Source organism: Calypte anna, chromosome 7, assembly GCF_003957555.1.
Source record: "Calypte anna isolate BGI_N300 chromosome 7, bCalAnn1_v1.p, whole genome shotgun sequence".
Taxonomy (NCBI): Eukaryota; Metazoa; Chordata; class Aves; order Apodiformes; family Trochilidae; genus Calypte; species Calypte anna.
The window spans coordinates 30,029,178-30,049,768 of record NC_044253.1 but is presented as its reverse complement, the minus strand read 5'-3'; the positions used below and the strand labels follow the sequence as shown (position 1 = coordinate 30,049,768).

At 41.9% G+C, this 20,591-nt stretch overlaps 1 protein-coding gene across 1 annotated transcript in view; it reads right to left on the bottom strand.

Annotated features, from left to right (window-relative positions):
* ABCA12 (ATP binding cassette subfamily A member 12) overlaps window positions 1-20,591 on the bottom strand; it is a 90,471-nt gene that overhangs the window by 54,958 nt on the left and 14,922 nt on the right. The window contains exons 3-11 of the mRNA XM_030454132.1: window positions 16,626-16,773; window positions 13,925-14,013; window positions 12,370-12,479; window positions 11,505-11,690; window positions 10,539-10,717; window positions 6,379-6,491; window positions 5,479-5,572; window positions 1,219-5,367; window positions 491-606 (exon numbers count right to left, since the gene is read on the bottom strand). Coding sequence (XP_030309992.1) covers window positions 491-606; window positions 1,219-5,367; window positions 5,479-5,572; window positions 6,379-6,491; window positions 10,539-10,717; window positions 11,505-11,690; window positions 12,370-12,479; window positions 13,925-14,013; window positions 16,626-16,773 — 5,184 coding nt within the window. The remainder of the gene's footprint in view (window positions 1-490; window positions 607-1,218; window positions 5,368-5,478; window positions 5,573-6,378; window positions 6,492-10,538; window positions 10,718-11,504; window positions 11,691-12,369; window positions 12,480-13,924; window positions 14,014-16,625; window positions 16,774-20,591) is intronic.

The following is a 20,591-nucleotide window of genomic DNA, read 5'->3' as shown; positions in this document are numbered from 1 at the left end:
AAGAAATCCACCCAAAACTGGAAACAGGACTTCTAACAGTGCTCTTCAGAGCACATGTGATATTTCTACTCTGTGAAGAGATAAACCTCTCAGGTTTTACAATAAGCTCATATGATGAATATCTACATGAAATACCATGTTGACTCTCAAAAATAACTGCTGTCATCTTGCAGGTACATAAAGCTGTAAAGGTAATATAGGTTTCTATTTGTAAGATTTCATTATCTGGCTGAGTGTCTGCAACCTGTCATCACAAAGAGAAGAGTACATGTGCCTTTTGGATGGAGGCAGATGAAAAACTTTGATCCACAGTGTGACATAACTCAAACAAAAAGGAGTCTGGATCCCCAAGATCTCACAGGTCTAGTTAATTACCAGCAGATGAAAACACAGAGCACCATTCCTTCCCAGGGTCAGAGAGAAGACGTTGAAAAGACAGGCACAACAGACGCCATCTGAGGCCCCACAACATCAATGAAATTATGATTACCTGTCAAGTTGCTGTCTTCAGCTTCAGTGGCATTTATTAAACACATCAGGTAAGGGTTATAGCTGTTATTTACTGTCACCTGTAAGATGGTGCTTTCAAATTCTAAAACCAGAAATCTGAAAATAAGATAAAATTTCAAATCAGCTTCTCTTTCAGAAACAAAGTATATTAGTAAGTAACCTGACAGCTGTGTAGGTGCTGTTCCTTGGCAGTTTAAATGAGAATTCAAGACAAAGCTATGTCATCTCCTAAGTGGATACCCTCCCAATTTTATTTCATCAATTCTCTTTGCTGTTTTCTCCCAAAGCTGTCATTCACTCTCAAACCATAAGAAAACACAGTTGAAAGGTTCATTGTGGATGCAAGATATAGATGGAAAAGCATGCCTAGGAAACACTGAGAATCAAAACTTAGGAGTCATACCACAAAGAAGGGGTTTCTGAAGAGTTTACCACTGTTGGCAAGCCTTCTACTGGATACTGATTCCTCTGTGAACTGATACATGCCAATACAAAAAATTTGTAAAGTCTCACTCTTACCTATATGTTCAGTTCAAGGAGAAATTTCCCATTCTTCAACGAAACACATGTTATACCTACTGTCTTAAATTTTGGTGATTTCAGGCTTAAGTTGATCCACTGGAAGAAAATCATATACCTCTCACACTGGAATGAGAACAGTGGTCAGTACTCACCAACTCAATGAAAATACCCAAAGAGCAAACTCACCGTGTGATTAAACTGGTTGGTGACAGAGTCTGGTCACTCTGAGTCCAAAGTAGGGTCTTGTTGTACAGGGTTTCTGCTGTGACAATGAAGTGATGAGCAACAATATCAATCACACTGTCAAAACTTGTTTTGTTGGAGAGAAAACCCAAACTGGAATTTATATGAAATTCGTTGAGCAGATCAGGTAAGTTCATCCTCCTGAGAATGTAGTGACTGGTTTCCATGATTTCTAGAGCTGACACATTGCTGGCAGAGTTGTTTGCCACTGCTTCCAACAACTTTGCAAAGGCAGCCACTTCAGTTAGATTCCTTTCAGTGTTTAACAAACTGTGAACCACATCCCAGATGCTTGAGTAAGAACTCCATTTGATGAGGTCAAAGGCACCTTGGAGTCTCTGCAGCAGGTCATCTGTGTGAAGCTCATCCTGTGCCACACTGAGGAGCATGGACAGGTTATTCCAGCTGGCTAAGCTGTCAGTGAAATTCAGGGAGCTCAGTACTGTGTCATTCAGCATGAAAGGAATGAGCATGTTCAAAAGCTGAGATGGGAAAGCATCACCCACATCTGGAATTGGGATGGGGCAGGAGACATTACTCTGCAGCAGCCCCCCTGTGAGGTCAGTCAGAGCTCTTGCCTTCTCCTGTATCCAAGGGTTTTCCAGCTCCAAGAGAAGGTTTAATCTGGAAAGGAAACTCAGAGAAAAACGCAGAGACTGCATGATGCATGACAGCTCCTGGGAAAAGCGTTCACTGCCATGCTTGTAGACAGCTGCAAACTCTGGAGACAGCTTCAGGTTTCTTATGGCAAGCTGGAACATTTTGGAGAAGGTCTCATTGTGCATTGTTCCACCCTCCAAGCCCATGGAATCAAAGAGGGCTTTGCAGGGGCTCCTGGCTACAGACTCCCTTAGAGTGGCATTTTCAAAGAGCATCTCAAGTGCCACGTGGAGCATGTCTTGAGCAGAGCAGTTCTGGGGTGTCCTGTTACTATTGTTGCTGTTCTCAAGGAGTGGACTCAAGGTTAAATGCAAGAATTCCCCAATTTTTGCCTCTAGTGAAGTATTATGCCATACAAAGAACTCGCTGAACTCCTTTTGCATCAGCAAATGTGAGAATTTATAGACAATGTTCATTTTTTCTTCAAATGTTTTATTTGAGCTGCTGTCACTAAGGAATTCCATGCCTGCTCTCCATGCTTCAATCAGTCTCTGGGTATAGTTACTGTAAGAATCAATTAGGAGGTTGATAGTTTTGAGGTCACTGATATTATAACTTTTCTCCAAACCTTTTAAAATTAAGATACCCCTTTGCATGGCTTGCAAGTATAAGGAGGTGTTTGTTCCTCTGGAGTCTTCTTCAGCATACTGCTCCAATATGGAGGATGCAAAGTTCATCAGCTGCTTCAGTTCCTTACTGAAAGGAAGATGAGAGTAATTTTCCATGATGCTCAACTGATTTTGCAGTATGTCTAGAAGTGCCTGGGAAGTGAGACTGTCTGTATTATTCCAGTTCACAGACTGCAGCACTTCAGCTAGGTGCCCAAAAGCTTGAAGTTCATTTCCCTTCATTCCATGGGGGGAACTCTGAAGTTCCTGCATTAGACTAGACAAAGAAGAGATCAGCAGATAATGATTGCTAGTATTCACCTTTGTCATTGCATGAAGAAACTGCACAAGGGACAAGATCTGTTCTGCAAAACTTTCAGAAGTTACAGGGGTCAACAGGAAGGCAGAAAATAATGATGCCACTTTTTCATTTGTGCTGAGATAATTTTCAATGTCTTCAAGCGAGATTCCATCAAGTGCAATACTTTTTTTAATCTCCCATGATTTCTCTGGATTATGAGTCCTGTTTAAAATGATCTGATTCAAAATCATTGCAGCCACAGTTAGAACATGTTGATTTTCTTCTCCATAGGGATTAGGGTAAAACAATGGTTCTCCACCAACCTCAAGCAACGGGAGTATTTCTTCAAATATTTTTTCTAAGTCAGGCATGATGTCTGTGGTAGCAGTGGAATTGAAAAATTGTTTTGATGACACATACAAATCATACAGATCTGAAGATTTAATTCCTCCACTAGAATTATGGAAGATGTGATGTACCAATGATTTTCCAGAAGCTGCCCTGGAGTCCACAAGCATTAGACCTTTATTCATGATTTCCAGGAGTTTCACATAGTCATCCACTTCTGTTAAGTTCCATTTGGTGGTCAACACGTTGCCAGTAGCGTGCCACAGCCGTGAGAAATGTCCCCACCCAGACTGGCTGGAAGCATTTCTGCCCACCTGTAGCAGTTCATATAAACTGCTGTTCTTCATGGAAACAGCTGGTAGCAGGTGGGAAAACACAAGTAACCTGTGCCACTCTGTTGAGTTGTCAGTGAAATTCAGGGAGCTCAGTACTGTGTCATTCAGCATGAAAGGAATGAGCATGTTCAAAAGCTGAGATGGGAAAGCATCACCCACATCTGGAATTGGGATGGGGCAGGAGACATTACTCTGCAGCAGCCCCCCTGTGAGGTCAGTCAGAGCTCTTGCCTTCTCCTGTATCCAAGGGTTTTCCAGCTCCAAGAGAAGGTTTAATCTGGAAAGGAAACTCAGAGAAAAATGCAGAGACTGCATGATGCATGACAGCTCCTGGGAAAAGCGTTCACTGCCATGCTTGTAGACAGCTGCAAACTCTGGAGACAGCTTCAGGTTTCTTATGGCAAGCTGGAACATTTTGGAGAAGGTCTCATTGTGCATTGCTCCACCCTCCAAGCCCATGGAATCAAAGAGGGCTTTGCAGGGGCTCCTGGCTACAGACTCCCTTAGAGTGGCATTTTCAAAGAGCATCTCAAGTGCCACGTGGAGCATGTCTTGAGCAGAGCAGTTCTGGGGTGTCCTGTTACTATTGTTGCTGTTCTCAAGGAGTGGACTCAAGGTTAAATGCAAGAATTCCCCAATTTTTGCCTCTAGTGAAGTATTGTGCCATATGAAAAACTGGCTGAACTCCTGAAGTAGAACATGTGTTAAGTTATAGACAGGGTTAATTACTTCTTCAGTGGGAGCTTCACTAGCATTTGTGTAGTGAAGGATTCCTGCTCTCAGAAGTTCAGACAAGCTCTCAAAGATGTTTTTGTCAAAATTAAAGAAAAGATCTATTGATTTTAATTTACTGACATTATAATTCAGTTGTAAGTCTTTTAATATGTTCAAGGTCTTTTGTATAGCTTGAGTGACTAGAGAGACAGTGTCTGTTTCAGAGTTTTCCCCAAACTCTTTAAACACAGCTGTTATAAATTCCGACACCTGATCCAATTGTTCACTAAAGAAACTATTTGAATTATTATTCAGTTTTTGTAAATGGCTGTTTAATACCTCTAGGAACTGCATGTAGGCTATGATGCCTGTGTTATTCCACTTCATTGATCTCAGTTGTTCCCCAATCCTCCAGTAGGTATTCAGCTCATCCCACCAGGCTTCACCCATGGAGCTTTCTACTTTCCGCATCAGTTCAATCACAGGCATCAGCAGATACTGATAACCTAGGCTGGCATCTGTCATTATATAAAACATCTTCTGGAGAGCAAGGAGCTGGTCTGGAAGGTTTCTGTAGGACACAGGCTTAAGAAGATAATCAGAAAACAAGGATGGTATTTCTTCCATTCTGTTTAAACGGTCTCCTAAGTCTTCAAGAAATGATGGCACGCTAGCAGAGAGCAACATTTTGAAAGTATCCTCAGTTTCTGCTGTACTAAGATTAGAACTATTTAACAGAACTAGATTCCAAATCATTGTGGCTAATTTTAAAGGACTCTGAATTTCTTTCCACTGGGCCCTTATATTTAAAATGGAAGTCTCATTAAAGTCACTTTGTAATTGTAGTGATGTGAAATTATAGATGTCATCAATTATTTCCTTATTATATGGTTCCTTTAATTTGTAATCATGATGTGGATTCATTCCCAGTTCAAGAATTGCATTCAATTTTTGTAATGTTTCATTCTTCAAATTTCTGAATAGATTTAAGCTTTTTAATTCACTTCTATTCATTTTTTTCTCAAAGCCTTTTAAATGACGTAGAGACTTTTGTATGGCTTCTAAATCATCAGAATTAATGGACCTCTTGGAGATTTTTCCACCAATCTCTGGTGAGTTTATTTTTCTGGAGGGGAAAAAAAGCATTTTAGTGAATATGAAATCAATGCAAGTGGAAGTGATCTAGAGCAAAGATCATAGATTTGAATTACACTGTTAGTAATAACTCATGTCTTACCTCATAACTTCCTCCAATTCAGATACTAAAGTTCGATTGTCTTTCCAGTTAAAGTGATTACAAATATATCTGGTCACCAAACTTTTTTCTTTGTCTACAAAAAGATGTAAAAATTACATTAGTCAAGATCACATTCGTCTGGAAACTGAGAAAAGCTGAATTGCAAATCTGTCAGGGATAACACACATATATGAATTTAGGCTCCTACAAGAATACACAATATCTTGGTTAGAAATTTGACTGCTCTTTTGAGATGTAACTCTTCCTGGACTCTCAAAAGGAAGTCAGGATGTTTTTCCTGAATGATTCTCCTAATGCAATTTCCAGAAATTTTTTTACATCCAACATTTCTTTCCCTTCACTTGAGAATGCTTTTTAACTACTCACACATAGACTTTGTCTGGAGCATTACTTAGATCACCCATAGCTACTTACAAACCTCTTGATAGCCCTGCACATCCAGTCCTGTCTCTAGCCATATCTCCAAGTTTTCCCTACTTCAATGCATTCATCTGCTTTCTTCTTATCCAGCCTAACTTCCACAATCTACCCTGACAGAACCAGGTTTGACAAAGCCCACAGCTGGAGGCACACCCCACAAAAAAGTTTTCACCCTCCTGACCAAAAAAAAAATTAAAAAAAAAAAAATCAAAGTAAAGTATTACTGTTTCCTATTTCCACTGAGATTGCAAAGTCATGTTAATTCATTGTCTACTGAAAAAAACAAGCTTCTTTACTTTTCTATTTGAAATGAGGTCTTTTATGTACATTTGCGAAAGCTGAAAAAAAAATTCACTGTGCTGAGCCCTGAACAGTTTGCAGTCTTTGTGGTTATTTATTAGCCTGTAGTTTGCTGCTCCTCAGAACCACAGATCTGACTACATGGAGGAGGAGACTTACCTTGCTCCAAGCAGTTCAGGGAATATGGAGGATCTGTAACCTCATTCTGAACAGATTTGGATCTATCATCAGTCACAAGAGGTGCAGACACATTCTGAGCTGCCAGCAGAACACTATAGGGGAAAAAAACAATCCAACAACAAGGAAAACAAATTGTGGGTACAGGTTTATGAGGAGAAATAAAACAAGTGTTCAAATAGGAAACAGCTGGAGTACAGCCTATCTTTCTTAAAACATCTGACAGACAAGATGTCAGTGGAGTCCCTCAGGGGTCGGTACTGGGACCGGTGTTGTTCAATATCTTCATCAACGACTTGGATGAGGGTATAGAGTGTACCCTCAGCAAGTTTGCTGATGACACTAAGCTGGGAGGAGTGGCTGACACACCGGAAGGCCGTGCTGCCATTCAGAGAGACTTAGACAGGCTGGAGAGTTGGGCAGGGAGAAACATGATGAAGTTCAACAAGGGGAAGTGTAGAGTTTTGCATTTGGGGAAGAACAACACAATGTCCCAGTATAGGTTGGGGGCTGACCTGCTGGAGAGCAGTGTAGGTGAAAGAGACCTGGGGGTCCTGGTAGACAAGAGGATGACCATGAGCCAGCAATGTGCCCTTGTGGCCAAGAAGGCCAATGGCATCCTGGGGTGCATTAGAAAGGGTGTGGTTAGTAGGTCAAGAGAGGTTCTCCTCCCCCTCTATTCTGCATTGGTGAGGCCGCACCTGGAGTATTGTGTCCAGTTCTGGGCCCCTCAGTTCAAGAAGGACAGGGAAGTGCTTGAAAGAGTCCAGCGCAGAGCTACTAAGATGATTAAGGGAGTGGAACATCTCCCTTATGAGGAAAGGCTGAGGGAGCTGGGTCTCTTTAGTTTGGAGAAAAGGAGACTGAGGAGTGACCTCATCAATGTTTTCAAATATGTAAGGGGTGAGTGTCAGGGAGATGGAGTTAGGCTTTTCTCAGTGGTGACCAGTGATAGGACAAGGGGTAATGGGTGTAAATTGGAGCACAGGAGGTTCAAGTTGAATATTCGAAAAAATTTTTTTCCTGTAAGGGTGACAGAGCCCTGGAACAGGCTGCCCAGGGGGGTCGTGGAGTCTCCTTCACTGGAGACATTCAAAACCCGCTTGGACACGTTCCTGCACGATGTACTCTAGGTGGCCCTGCTCTGGCAGGGGGGGTTGGACTAGATGATCTTTCGAGGTCCCTTCTAACCCCTAGGATTCTATGATTCTATGATTCTATGTTGCCCCTACTTCTAATTATTTGTTTAATCATGCACAACATAAAAATACAAAGGGCTCAACCTAAAAATACAAAGGGCCATGGCAGTATATTAACAAACATGTGTTGCACTTGTAAGGCATCCCTATCCAAAGGGTTATGCAAAGTCTATAGACCACTTAAACCCTCACAACAGGGCTTAGAAAACACTCAGGTCATGTGCCAGGCCAATGCTTCTCACTGCTGCAAGTGAATCTCCTCCCAAAAGAAACCAAGAAGTGAGCAGGAAAAGCTTCAGGAAGAGCAGGGACAGCATTTGTGGATTGATGGGTGGATGGGTTGATGGATGAAGCAATCACAAATAACAGTGGCCATTCCCAATTTTCCTTTCCTAACTTATACTATAATAACCTGGCTGATAGAGAAGCACAGAGAATTTTTCAGACTCAGGAAAGATCAAGGTGAAAACCAGGCATATTGCATGAAAGAAGAAGTAATTTAAAAGACACTTAGGCTACTGACAACTTCACTGTGATTATTAGTGGTTTTTGCTGTATAAAAAGCAGCTCTTCCCCACAGGCATAGGGTCACCATGACATGCACAGTCTCTTGCCTGCCTGAAGTTCTGCAAGCAATAGACTATGAACCTCTCTGAGCTGATCTCAGTGGCATAAATAAATACATACTGACTCGTGGGAAGAGGCTGCTAGTGAGAACAGAGCACCAGGGATCACTTCTCTCCTCATTTAACATAATGTCTCCATGCAGGTTTCATGGACTTGGTGCTCCCTATTTCCATTCTGCAAAGGTGCTTGTTAGCAAGAGTCTTAGAGAGTGAAGAAGCTGCAGTTAAAAATGACATATTTAGTTGAGCAATAGCAGAGACAAGGAGGAGGGAGACAATGATTTGCCAAAAGTGGGTGTGTTTCATACAGATCAGAAGGCAGCAAATGTAGAAATAAGTGTTGTTGCCTGCTTATTTCAGTCTTTTGCAGACATTGGCTTTAGAGAAAAAGTTCAGCTGACATGCCAATCTGAAAAACTATCTTAAAGCATATTAGGAAGAAATTATTTGCTGTGAGGGTGGTGAGACACTGGCCAAGGTTGCCCAGAGAACCTCTGGCTGCCCCATTCCTGGAAGTGCTCAAGATTGGGTTGGATGGGGGCTTGGAGCTACCTGGTGTTGTTGGTGTCCCTGCCCATGGCAGAGAGTTGAAACCAGATGATTTTAAGGTGACTTCCAACCCAAACCATTCCATGATTCTATGAATAAACAGGACTTTTTGTGAATTCAGTCTGTAAACTTGGTTTGTGTGAGTAATAAAATTTGCTCTTAAACTTCCTATAGAATTCATGACTTTGAAGTTCGTGTTTCACAATGGCATTATTTATCATATGGTTAACATAAATGCCAGAAGAAGTAGTAGTTCTTTTCTTCTGTATCTTGATATTTATACAAAAATCCCTATATATTTACAGTTCAGCAGGTCTGTACTGAGTAAAAGACACAGCCAGGCTAGCTAGAGTGTGCTTTTGTAAGCAGCATTAAAAATACTATTTGTGTAACCTCTCTGCAATAATTCTCTACTCATGCACTTACACTCTCAGATGCTACTCATCCTGTACATTTCTGGTGATTAAATTTTCTGTGCCTTTTTGTTGTGCCTATGATGACTTTGCCCAGCTCTGCAGCTGTAGAGCCAAGGAGAACAGCACTGAAAATATTAATTCTTTCTGGGCACTCAAACAGCTCAAACACTGCTGGGTCTCAGGCTTGCTTCTGCAAGCCAGCAAATGCAAACAAATGTAATAATCCTGTGAGAGAGACAGTAGCATGGACAAAACACCTCTGAATAATATTAAAATTCTTGCCACACTGCTACTGACTACTTTAAGGATAAGGACATCACAACTTACAAATAGTTCTCACAATGCAGCACGGCAAATTACCTAGATATTAAATGTGTGGGTTTTTAAGAGCTTTGGCAACATGCCAGCACTGAAAAGTAAGTCCCTCTTACTGTCTATAATCAAAGTGGCAAAGTTTCTACAACCTCTTTTGGCATCTTTACTGAAGTGCTCATGTATGTCCACCATGTGCTGTATCAAGTGACTTAAGAACAACTGATAGCAGTGCCCACCATGTATATCCAGTAGATGACTTGAAACAAAGTTCCCTCATCTCTTGAGTAACTCAGGTCTTCTAGATAACAGTGAAAGTTTATTCCAACCATGGGCCAGAAAAGAGATTTTAAGGATAGCCCATTTTAGAAGAGCTTTTATTGTCCTAGCTGTATACAGCATCAAATATTTCAGCACAGTTATTTAATCCAGTTAAGGCTGCTCTGGTTTTCATATAACCATTGAGCAAGAACATTACTGGTACTTTCTCCTTAAAGTCACAAATATTCAAAGCCCCATATGCCAAGAACCAGTCTCCCTCTCTTTGCTTTCTTGAGACCAATCTTGAAAGATAAAACATCAGTAAATCAGGCCATTGATTTTTTTTTAACGAAAAATTATTCCTGACTCATCTACAAATGCTTATGGTCTCTCAAAATAAATTTAATTTGGATCTGTGGTTTTCTGGAAAAAAGTGGCCAGCTGATGTCTTGGCAGAACAAATATCCAGCCAGGAGAACCTTTTTTCAACAAAAGGCAGTGGCTGTCAATGCCTCGAGGCAAGCTGGAGTTAAACTGAGAGTTCATAACAAGTTCCCATTTTAAAAGTAACACAAGTAACAATTGAAAAATCAAAACACTGCTCACTATCCATAGGGATCTTTAGACACGTGTCCCTCATGTCCACCCCCACATACCACCCTCAAATAGATCATTCTTTTAAGCTGATGTCCTTTCTTCAAGATGAGAAGCAACATGTCCTTACAGTTCAACACACAAATCCAACTAAGTGCCTCTCCTGGCGTTTTCTGTCTTTTTACCTGCTGGTGTTCTGAAGGAAATCAAATATGTCTTGCAGTTGCATGTTGCCCTGAAAGACATCTGGGGCCAGTAAAAGGAGATGCCACAGGGAGGTGTCATTCTGCATTAGGGAGATGAGCATCAGAAACGAGACCATTTCGTTGACAAATGCTGCCTGGTACTGTGGGTTTTGTTGCACCTTAACAAATAACAATGCAAGAAATTATTTAAGAATGAGAACTCCCATTGCCAGTGGGTCTTTTTATGGTTTACAACTTACACTGCACTTGTACACAACTCTACAAATAACACATTCAAAGGACTTCAGTGACAGCTAATAACAGAGAGTGACTATGTTCTACCTTCACACCCTAGACTGCACAATAAATTTTCTGTTTAGACAAGCCCTAATATTCACTATGTTCTAAACAGTCCAAAGACTAGGAATACAAGAAAAATTAATACCAGTCCTCATCCTGGTGAAAAAAAGAGGCATTATCTTTAAGGGATTAATTTGCTTTAATTACATATCTTTCCCAATGACAAGTACAACTTCAATCATGAATTGCTGGATAAGATGCAAGAGTTATTAGATGAAGTTATATGACTGAGGTAATACACAACTAAATTTATTGCCTCACCTAGCCTTAAATGTTCTTATTTACACCACATCCTCACACTTTTCTACCTAGCTGTTGCTGCAGCAGGGCAAATAAAGAGGAGAAATGAGACCTAGGCATGGTGAAAACCCTTAGTGGCCAGTAGCTGATGGTTGGATGTCCTTGCCTGCCCAAGATAAGGTCTTTAGGCTTAATCCCAGTCACAAAAATTAGCTCAGGCTCACTGTGTATTATATGCACTTTGGTATACAGATGAGCATCATCTAGCCAGGTGGGGTCACCTCCTATGTCCCAAACACTGCAATAATGTGTGTGAACCAACACAAATACCTGCTACAGATACTAGGAAAGGTCTCAGGCACTCACCTGAGAGAGCTGACTTCTGAACTCTTGGGTAAATGACTCTAAAAGAGATGATTCAGTGAAGCAGAATGTCTGGTGGATATTGGCTGCCATCTTCTCTTCAGTGAGATTGGGATGTGCTATGTACTGTGACAAGACCTCACACAGAATGACTTTGAGATTTGCTGCAGTTGAATAGTGGGTCTGGTTCTAAAAGTAAAACACAAGGTTAAAGGCAGCTTTAAAGCAATACTCTGTTTGGGATGGTTTCAAGGGTGGTGATGAGGTTTTTAAAAGGTAGCAGTGAGATCTGAAAAGCATTATTATTACAAGCACCTGCACGCACACAAAATTCTAACAGGTGAACAGTGACATTGAAATCCCTCAAACTCCTCATGTAGAGAAAGACAAATGTTTGTGCAAGCATTTAAAGGCCTTAACACAAAATCATAAGGATACTCTGGTCCATTACAGTGTACCAAGTTTCTGTTACAAAAGAGTTGTTCCTATATATAGTCAATTATACCTGATAAACACACACCAGTACTCTGATGCTACTGCAGTACTGTGGCCAAATAACAACTTCAATAACAAACCTTCAATGCCATATCTATGATTTCACATAAAAGCAATCCATGTATTTTGTGTGGCCACGTTTGGTTGTTTATGGTATTTTGTCCAAAAGTGTCTGGTTTTCTAGTTAGAGGATAGCAAAGCTTAAAATCCACTCACAACAACTGTCTTCCTCTTCCCAAAAAGAAACATATTCAAATAATGGGGGAGATCCAAGAGGAATGAAAGCTGTATGTTGGTCCTTCGAGTTTCAAACTCTTTAAATGTGACCATACATAAATGCTCACACTCTGGTATTATGCAGACAGAGACTTACCTTTCCAAAACTGAGGATTTTGCTGAACATGTTGATGCTGGAAGTCAAGTTGGATGGTGATGAAATATTTTGAATGGCTTTTTCTCCATGAGGTACCAAATCCTGGGGTACTGCAATAACAGTTTGAAACACTGTATTTTACTTAATGCCTTTTAACCTCTTTGCTTCATCAAATCATGACACAGAACAGACAACTGCAGCTTTGGGTGTGTCTTCATTACTAACCTCTTTCCAGAGGTATATCCAGCAGCATCCTGTCAGTACTTACTTAGTTGTTTTCTTATGTAATCCAATCCTGGATTACACTATTTCCTTCTGTAACTTTTTAAAATTAAATGCATTTAACCATGTTCCTGCAGCTGAACATGAATTTCCACCTCTTTTCTTCAGTCCTGCAGCTCCCCCATGCAGGAAGAGACACGGGTGAGAAGCCCACATCAGCTCAAGCTGACAGCCCTGTAAGGGAGAGCTCTCCAGGGGCCTCTGGTACCAGTGGGTGGTACTCATTTTTCAGAAACAGCTCTGAGACAGCTTTGGAACACTCCTGAGAGCTATAAATGGTGGCACAGGGCCAGGTCCCCAGCTGACACACACCAGTGCCAACAATTGCACAGAGAGACACTCTCAGAACACACAGAACACACACACAGAACAGCACAGCTCACCAAAACTGAGGCAGCTATCCAGTTATACACCAGCAGAAGCAATCCCCTAGGAGTTTTAATTTTAGTTTTTAAATGAGATGTAGAACTGAGTTCCTTCCTGACCATCTCTGGCCATCAAAGTGAGTTGCTGGTTCCCATAACTGTTCATTGATTTTTATTTTTTTCCCATCATGCCTCCACATTCAGTCCCTTTTGTGTGTCCCTTTTTTTTTTTTTAACCCCACACCCCAGAGTGAGTGCATTGGCAGGAATGCTGATTGGAACAGTGAATGGATGGGGCAGAACAGTCACAGAATGCAAATCTGTAATCATTCATTTGATCCCGAGCTCCCTGGAGAGAGAACTATCCATCACGATGGCTTGTGGATAGTGCTAGCCATTACCATCAATAATTAATAATTGTAATGATTTTATGAAAAAAATGAAGTCTGGAAGTTCCTTCAGGAAAGAGAATCACATCAGAGGAGAACATCACCAACAATAAATATCCACTGTGGCACAGAGGACGACTTATTTGCTGGGTAAGTGTGAATAAGAAATACATTGGAAAAAAATCAGAAGCTGTTTATGGAAAATTTGTGGGAAGTAAAAGGGCAAAATGCCATAAATAGCCAGGTCTTTAATTAATGTCCAAACAGTCTGTGGTCTCACACTGCTCCTGTGAAGCACAATTTACTCCTGGTTTCTTGGACAAATTCCAAAAGTCTTTTCTACAGACAACTACTTGTAATTATTCCCAAGAATTTAGACTAATGCCATGGCCATTGTCACGTGCCCCTATAGAACACATAAATCATTTTAGCAGTGCTCTGAAAACTGCATCTCTGTCCAGACAGCTTCAAAAGATCAGCCTTTAAAACCAGAGCTTTGCACAGCAGTGAATAACCTACCCAGTGAGGTGTTCCTGGTTTTAGGAACCTCTTCACTCCACGGTGATGGCTGCTTGTCCTTGGACACACTGGATGAGCTCTGTTGCTTACTGGGGGGAAAAAAAAGAGGAAAAATTGGAATGAAAAAGAAAAGGGGAAAAAAAAAAAAAAAAAAAAAAAGAAAAAGAAAAAAGGAAGAAGGAAAAAAAAGACACGTGCTTTTTATGATTAACTTACACTTAACTAGTGTGTGCATCAGGACAGGTCTATAGTTGGATTTCATGGCAAGTGTGTTGAAATTTGGGTTATGCAAAAGTCTGGTTCCTTCCAGAGGCCTGGCATTGTGTTTTAGGGAAGGACACTGCAACGTGCTCAGACATGAAGCAGATGGAGAGGACCACATTCATGCCTGCTCTGGAGACACACTAAACACAATGAAGGTTTGTATTTGGTCCACCTTAAACAAATTCCCACTTCTGGAAAGAAGGCCTCATTGTATCAAATCCTTTCCTGTGCTCCACAAACACAGGCTGAGCAGAAGAAAAAGTGGAGACCTTCAGGGTGTTGGACTGACACTGGGACTGTCAGAGAGACCATGATGTGAGTGAGAGCAGACCAATACTCTAACAGCAGACTGCAAGCCCCTGCTAAGAAATCCTTTAGGACATCAGGACCTTACCTCATCCTTCCCAAATGTTCCACTACAGCAGAAAAAAAAGGGTGGAAGATGTTAGGGTTGAGCTCAGTTTTTATACTTTATTCCCTTTTATCAGGGGAAATCTCAAGCAACCATGTCTTGCACACCTAGGCAAATGACTCTAAGGAACTGAATCAAAGATGAGAACCTTGCCCATTTTCTCTGGCCACTGGTAAGACAGTTCCAGGGGGAAGTTAGTGAGTTTTTAATGAGTACTTTAACAGGAACTTCAGTGAGTTGCACAAAAACCAGTCTGACTTAGGTGAGTATTACAATCTGTAGAATATTACATAATAATATATCCAGACAGTGAATGGTCACAGCTCAGATACTCTGACTTCATGACCAACTCCACCATGGTAATACTGCTCCTGAGGCAGAGCTGCACCTATTCATGTTGGTTTCTGGTGCTTTCCCCTACTCACTCAACCTTCTGTTGAGGTTTTATATTCTGCTGTATCCTGCCTATTTTGCTGTGGCTACTTAATAGTTGGTGTTTTCCTTGTAGCATACATTATATTTGAAAGGCTGACACTGAGCAGTCACAGCTTGGTGCAGCCACATAGTTATGTGATACTTCATGAAGCTAACTTTTAGCATCAATAGTGGTCAAGATGCTTATTGGTCAAGTGACTCATGTGACTTGAGATATAGTTTGGCCAAATCCTTTGATTTTCGGTTGGAAGGAAAAAGTTATTTCTTCAACATCTGCACAGAAAACAAAAACAGAAAGCAGAGGATTTGTACCTATTGATACCCATGGATGACCTCTAGCTTTGGTGCTAGAAGTTCTCATTTCTTCATTGCAATAGTCCAGTCTAATGATTGTTTAATATGCTCAGGATAAAACAAGGACACTGAGGCAATGGGTAAGTAGCTGTGAAGCCAAGCACCCTGTCTCTGTGCAGCTCAGCCCCCTTCTGCTTCGTGACCTTGAATTCGATGAGGATTCACCTTGTGTAACTTCAGTCCAGACTCCTTGTATCCAGTGGTAAGATCCCAGGAAAAGTCACTCCCTCTGCACTGTGGATGACTCTTATGGAACCACAAACCCTATGATTCCCCATTCTCCCTAATGAGAAGGCAGAGAGCCCAACTTAGCTATTCAGACTCTCAAGCTCTGACCAACAGGGATTTTGAGGCTCTGACACAGCCACTGCAAAGGAGCTATCTCATCTGAAAATAAAGATGAGAAACTTTGCATGCAAGATACCCAGGTTTTCATCTCTCCATGAACCAGTCAGGCCTCAGAGAAGCATGTTCCCCAGGAGCATGCCAGAACCAGGCACAGCCAAGATGTAGAAACAGCCCTGGGTGGCATGTCTCAAAGCAAATACTGCTTGGCTCCAACTGAACATGAATTAAATTGAAATGCCTCCACTGAACACTTAAATTTTAACAAACTGATACTCCACCAGAACATGCCCAGCCAGCTCCATGCTGCAAATCTCCATGCTTTTGTAGGCAAAAATGATTTCTTCATGTTCATCTGTTTCTCAGTACATTTGATGGCTTGCAGAGAGGACATCAGTTTCAGCTGGCATCTGGAGAATCTACTGAATGAACAGTCACTCCAGAAGAAGCATACCTCAAATGAGAACTGCTGGGGAACATTTACACTTCCAAAGCATTCTGAAATGATTGCCACAGTGGCAGATCAGCACACTGGGCTGCACTTCATGCAAGTATTGGCCACTGACACCTTGCAGAACCTGGTCCATAATCATGCAAAAATGTCTCTTCGCTCTGATCTGAGCAAAATTCTCTTCTGCTATTAAGCCTGGATCAATTGACACATTACTGGTAGCTGTCCCTAATCTGAACATCTTTAAATTGTCTCATGTTACAGTCTATATTCTCATTTCTAAGTGTTCAGACATCTGAGACTGTATCTTTTACAACAGATATCAGAGATCCATCTGTTGTGGACACACACACACATATATATGCATGGCTGCTCCCTCCACCTCAAAGCAAGTTTTGCTTTACAGCTTGTAACACCCACATATATTCAGATTCCCTTACAGTCTGAGAAATGAGATGTCATTAAGTCTTGGCAGCAGATCTACTGGTGTGTATGGTGTTCCTTTACATCTGGCATCAGAATCACACAGCACGGTTTGCAGGAACGGAAAGAAACCTGCACTAGGAAGGTTTCGAGGTGCAAGATAACCTGGAGAGAGAAGAAAGAAAATGTCATTATTATGTTGCAGACATGTTTGTTGGTTTTTTTTTGCCATGTGTTTATATCAGTATGTGCCATTTTCTCTTGACAAACCATAGGCTTGGTTCTCAGTTTCCCTGGAACTCTTTTACTCCCCCCTTGCAGCAATATCTGCCAAATGCTACCAGAAACCTCTCCTCAACACTGACAAAGCCATAAAAGTCTATTTAACAGGAAAAAAGGGTTAAGCTATTTGACTATTATAAAAAGATACCTGTTGGTCCCAAATCAACTGCAGATTTCAACCCCTCTGCTCCAAAATGCACAAAGCAGGCAGGAAATTACAAAATAGTCCTAAGTTTATGATTTCCTAATTCTGCCTTAAACCCTAATTTAATAAAGGCAGATACACAGCCAGAGGAACGCAAAGCACCCATAGGACCATGTGTCTCCAAGGCTTGGTTAGATCTGTTTCTATGAGATACCAGAATTTTCAATTTCAAACTAGGTTGTTAAAAGAGGGCCCTGTTTCAACTTTTACCACAGGAAAGATCACCAGACCCAGGACCAGAAAACCTTCTTTGCTTTTTGTGCAATCTGCCCAGAGAAGGGAGAGGAGCAATCTATCACTACCACCCCCTCCATGTCTCCTGCCATCTCAGAGCAGTTCCCATCTGCTTGGTGACCTCTGATACTGGCAGCCAGCATTGAGAAGTGAGATGTATGTTCTCTTTTCCCATTGCTGCAAACACAGAGTGAACCTGAGCAATTAGGGATTTTAGTATTTTCTGTGCTACTTGCCCCATGCTGCTTACTGCCAGCCCACAGAGTTCACTGGCTGCTTTTCCTCTCACTGACAAATGCTCTAATAAATCTCAAAACCCTTTTGCTGGATAGCAGCAACACATTATTTAAAATAATAATTTGGAAAATTACCTGGCAAAGGACATTGCTATTATTTCTACTATGGAAAGCAGCCAGATTTACAAAAGACCCACAGTCAGGCTTGTAGTAATAGATTACATTGCTCTTTAATCTCCAGAGACAGCCTGTGACTCTTGCCCAGGCACAGCTTTATTTCTAACCCCTCCAACGGGGACACTGTACTACACTTGTACTACATTTATGAATTATAACAGTGTTCAAAACCAGGTATTTCCAAATGGCAGTACTAGGTGAGGTACACAGTTGTGGTCTCCTTGAAGGAGGCTGAAATTTCCTAAGCTTTCCTCAGTGCCATTGGTCTTAGCACTTCAGTGTGCACTACATTTTTGGGTCAAAATACAAAAGCTCATGGTTCAGCATGAGGATTCCCACTGCCTCAGCAACTGGCAGAGGACTGCTGAGACCTGCAGAGTTGAAGGCATCTATTTTGAGTGTCTATTCTCTTGAATACCTTAGTGGAGAGTTACCCTAGAAAATGAGATACCCTGCCAGAGGAGCAGACTGGAGCTCTGCCTGCTGTGTGAAGCTCCCCCAACACTCAGTGCATCCCCAGGATGCTGGCAGATACACAGGAGGCTGAGCTGGCTCCTGGGAATCACAGAACACTGAGTAAAAAATCTCTCTTGTCCCTACAGATAGCTCTTCTGGTGCTGGGGCCAAAGAACTAAACTTGTCACTCTAAAGGTTTTGAAGTGTAGTTAAGTCTGCTGCCCATGAGGGAAACTTTAGAGTAGAGCACTTTAATCTGGGAGTATCTTTGTGTGAATATTCCCTGCCATGCCCTTTGAGATCACCAGTTACAGCCCTGCAAAATGGCATTTTGCACACACTGGCTTTCTTCTCATTTTCCTTCTGATCTTCTCTACTCTTATTCCTATGTGGGAAACTGAGTCACACCCCAGTCCAAAAATGCACACCTCATTTCATCAGTGTCTCTCCCAAAATGCAACCTCAAAGACCTGGGAAGCCATGAGGTGCAGGATGCAGAGCATAACCACAGTGAAGTGAGACAGGCAGGAGCTAGGAGGGAACCAACTACACCCACCCCAGCCATTCCCATCTACCAAGGACAGCCAGGGTCAGGAACTAAGCCCCTGTCTCTTAGAAGGCCTGGAGCAGCTAATCTGAGTAATTCCTAATTGGACAGCAGAGTGGGAAACACATGGATTGGGCTGGGAGCTTGGGAAGCACCATTCTTCTCTGGAGAGATGTGAGATGTTTACAGAGACAATTATTCAAGAGATTCTGCTGAATCCAGAGCAGGGAAAAACCCTTCCCCAGGATGTAAGTAGCAATAAGAAGTTTAAAAATTGGATTAAAAGGTGGTACACTTAGTTCAAAGTGGACAATTAAACAATCAGTTGTTGTATGACAAGCAAGGTGCTCAGTGTAAGAACGAGGTGATGATAACAGCTCGCTCTTCCCTTTCCTTCGTTTCAGGCAGCCTGAAAATTGAGAGATAGGAATTCATGACCTGAAGTTTGCAAGTGCTGCTACTTATGGTGGTAAGTATGATGCCTCTGAAGACATCACTGGCCCAATGTGATTGATGTATTCAGAGAGGCTCTGCTAACTCTGCTGGCACCTGGTTACAGCCATGGAGCCTGATCCATCACTGAGTCACTGCAGGCATGAACTGGTGTAACCCCACAACATTCTCATCACAAAAGCAGAGGAGATGCCAGAGAGGACTTTTCTGGAAGAGGCCAGGACTCTGACAGCAATTATAGAACTAAGGAAGTCTTTCAAGAAAGACCATGACACAGAAACACCTGGACCAAATTCTCATTTGCTGTAAATTAGACCTATGCTGGTTCTTGACTCTGAGTATCTAGCACAGCCATGCTAGATATGCACACAGTATTTCAGGATGAAATGAATGGGTTCCTTGGCTCTGCTGCCTACATCAATGAGATCTCCATCAACTTCAAAGTTTAAAGATCTGGTTCAGATGCAGACCCCTCTTCCACAGACACCTAGCACTGGGAAATGAATCCCACCCTTGCTTTCTCATGTGGCAAGCTGCTAGTGGTGAAGGAGGTACACCCTGCACACTGCCCTTCTATATGCAATAGCCCCACTGAGCCAAGAACAGGGTGGCCAGACTTCTGTGACAGGTTTGCCCTTCAGAGGCCACCAGCTCACTTTAATAGAAAAGTAGCCAGAGGAAGCTCAGCTTCTGCCTATGCTGCCAGTGTGCCCAAGAGCAGAACAGAGCCAGAGTGTAAGGCACCATGCAGTAAGCATGGCTGATTTGAAAGTCCAGGCCCCAGATAAACACAGTGTAGCCTCAGAGTTGATTCTTGCAATTCTCTCTCACCCTGCAAAGGAAGGAATTAACTGATGAGAAGGTAAGCGAAGAGATTAATGCAATTCTTGCTCCATCTTCCTGCCCTCCATCCAACTGCCTGTGGTAAGCATGTGACTCCATGAAGCAACATGGGCTGCTCTAACCATACAAATTCATTACCTGTGTTGGCTCGTGAACCACTGCAAGGACATCCAGAAACAAATTTGTCTCCTGACTTCCTTCAGTGTATCAGGAGGTGTCCATTCCCACCACTCCCTCCCTTGCCTGAGATTTATTTATCCAGTACTTCAGCTACATTAGTATACAACAGCACAAGCTATGAGACAGTCATGATGGAAAGTTGTAAACAAGCTGCAAATTTCAAAGGCCAGTGCTTTCAATGGGGATGGTTTTGAGGTCTGAAACACAACACATCACCATTAGCAACTTCTGCAGCATTTCTGTTGTTGGGAATGCCTTCAGTCTTCCAGACACAGCAGAAGGCAGCTCCTTCTCCCTCCAAAGTCTATGGCGATGCTATATTCAAGGAATATGGGTTTCCCTAGGTCTGTCAGGCAATCCAACAGATCCA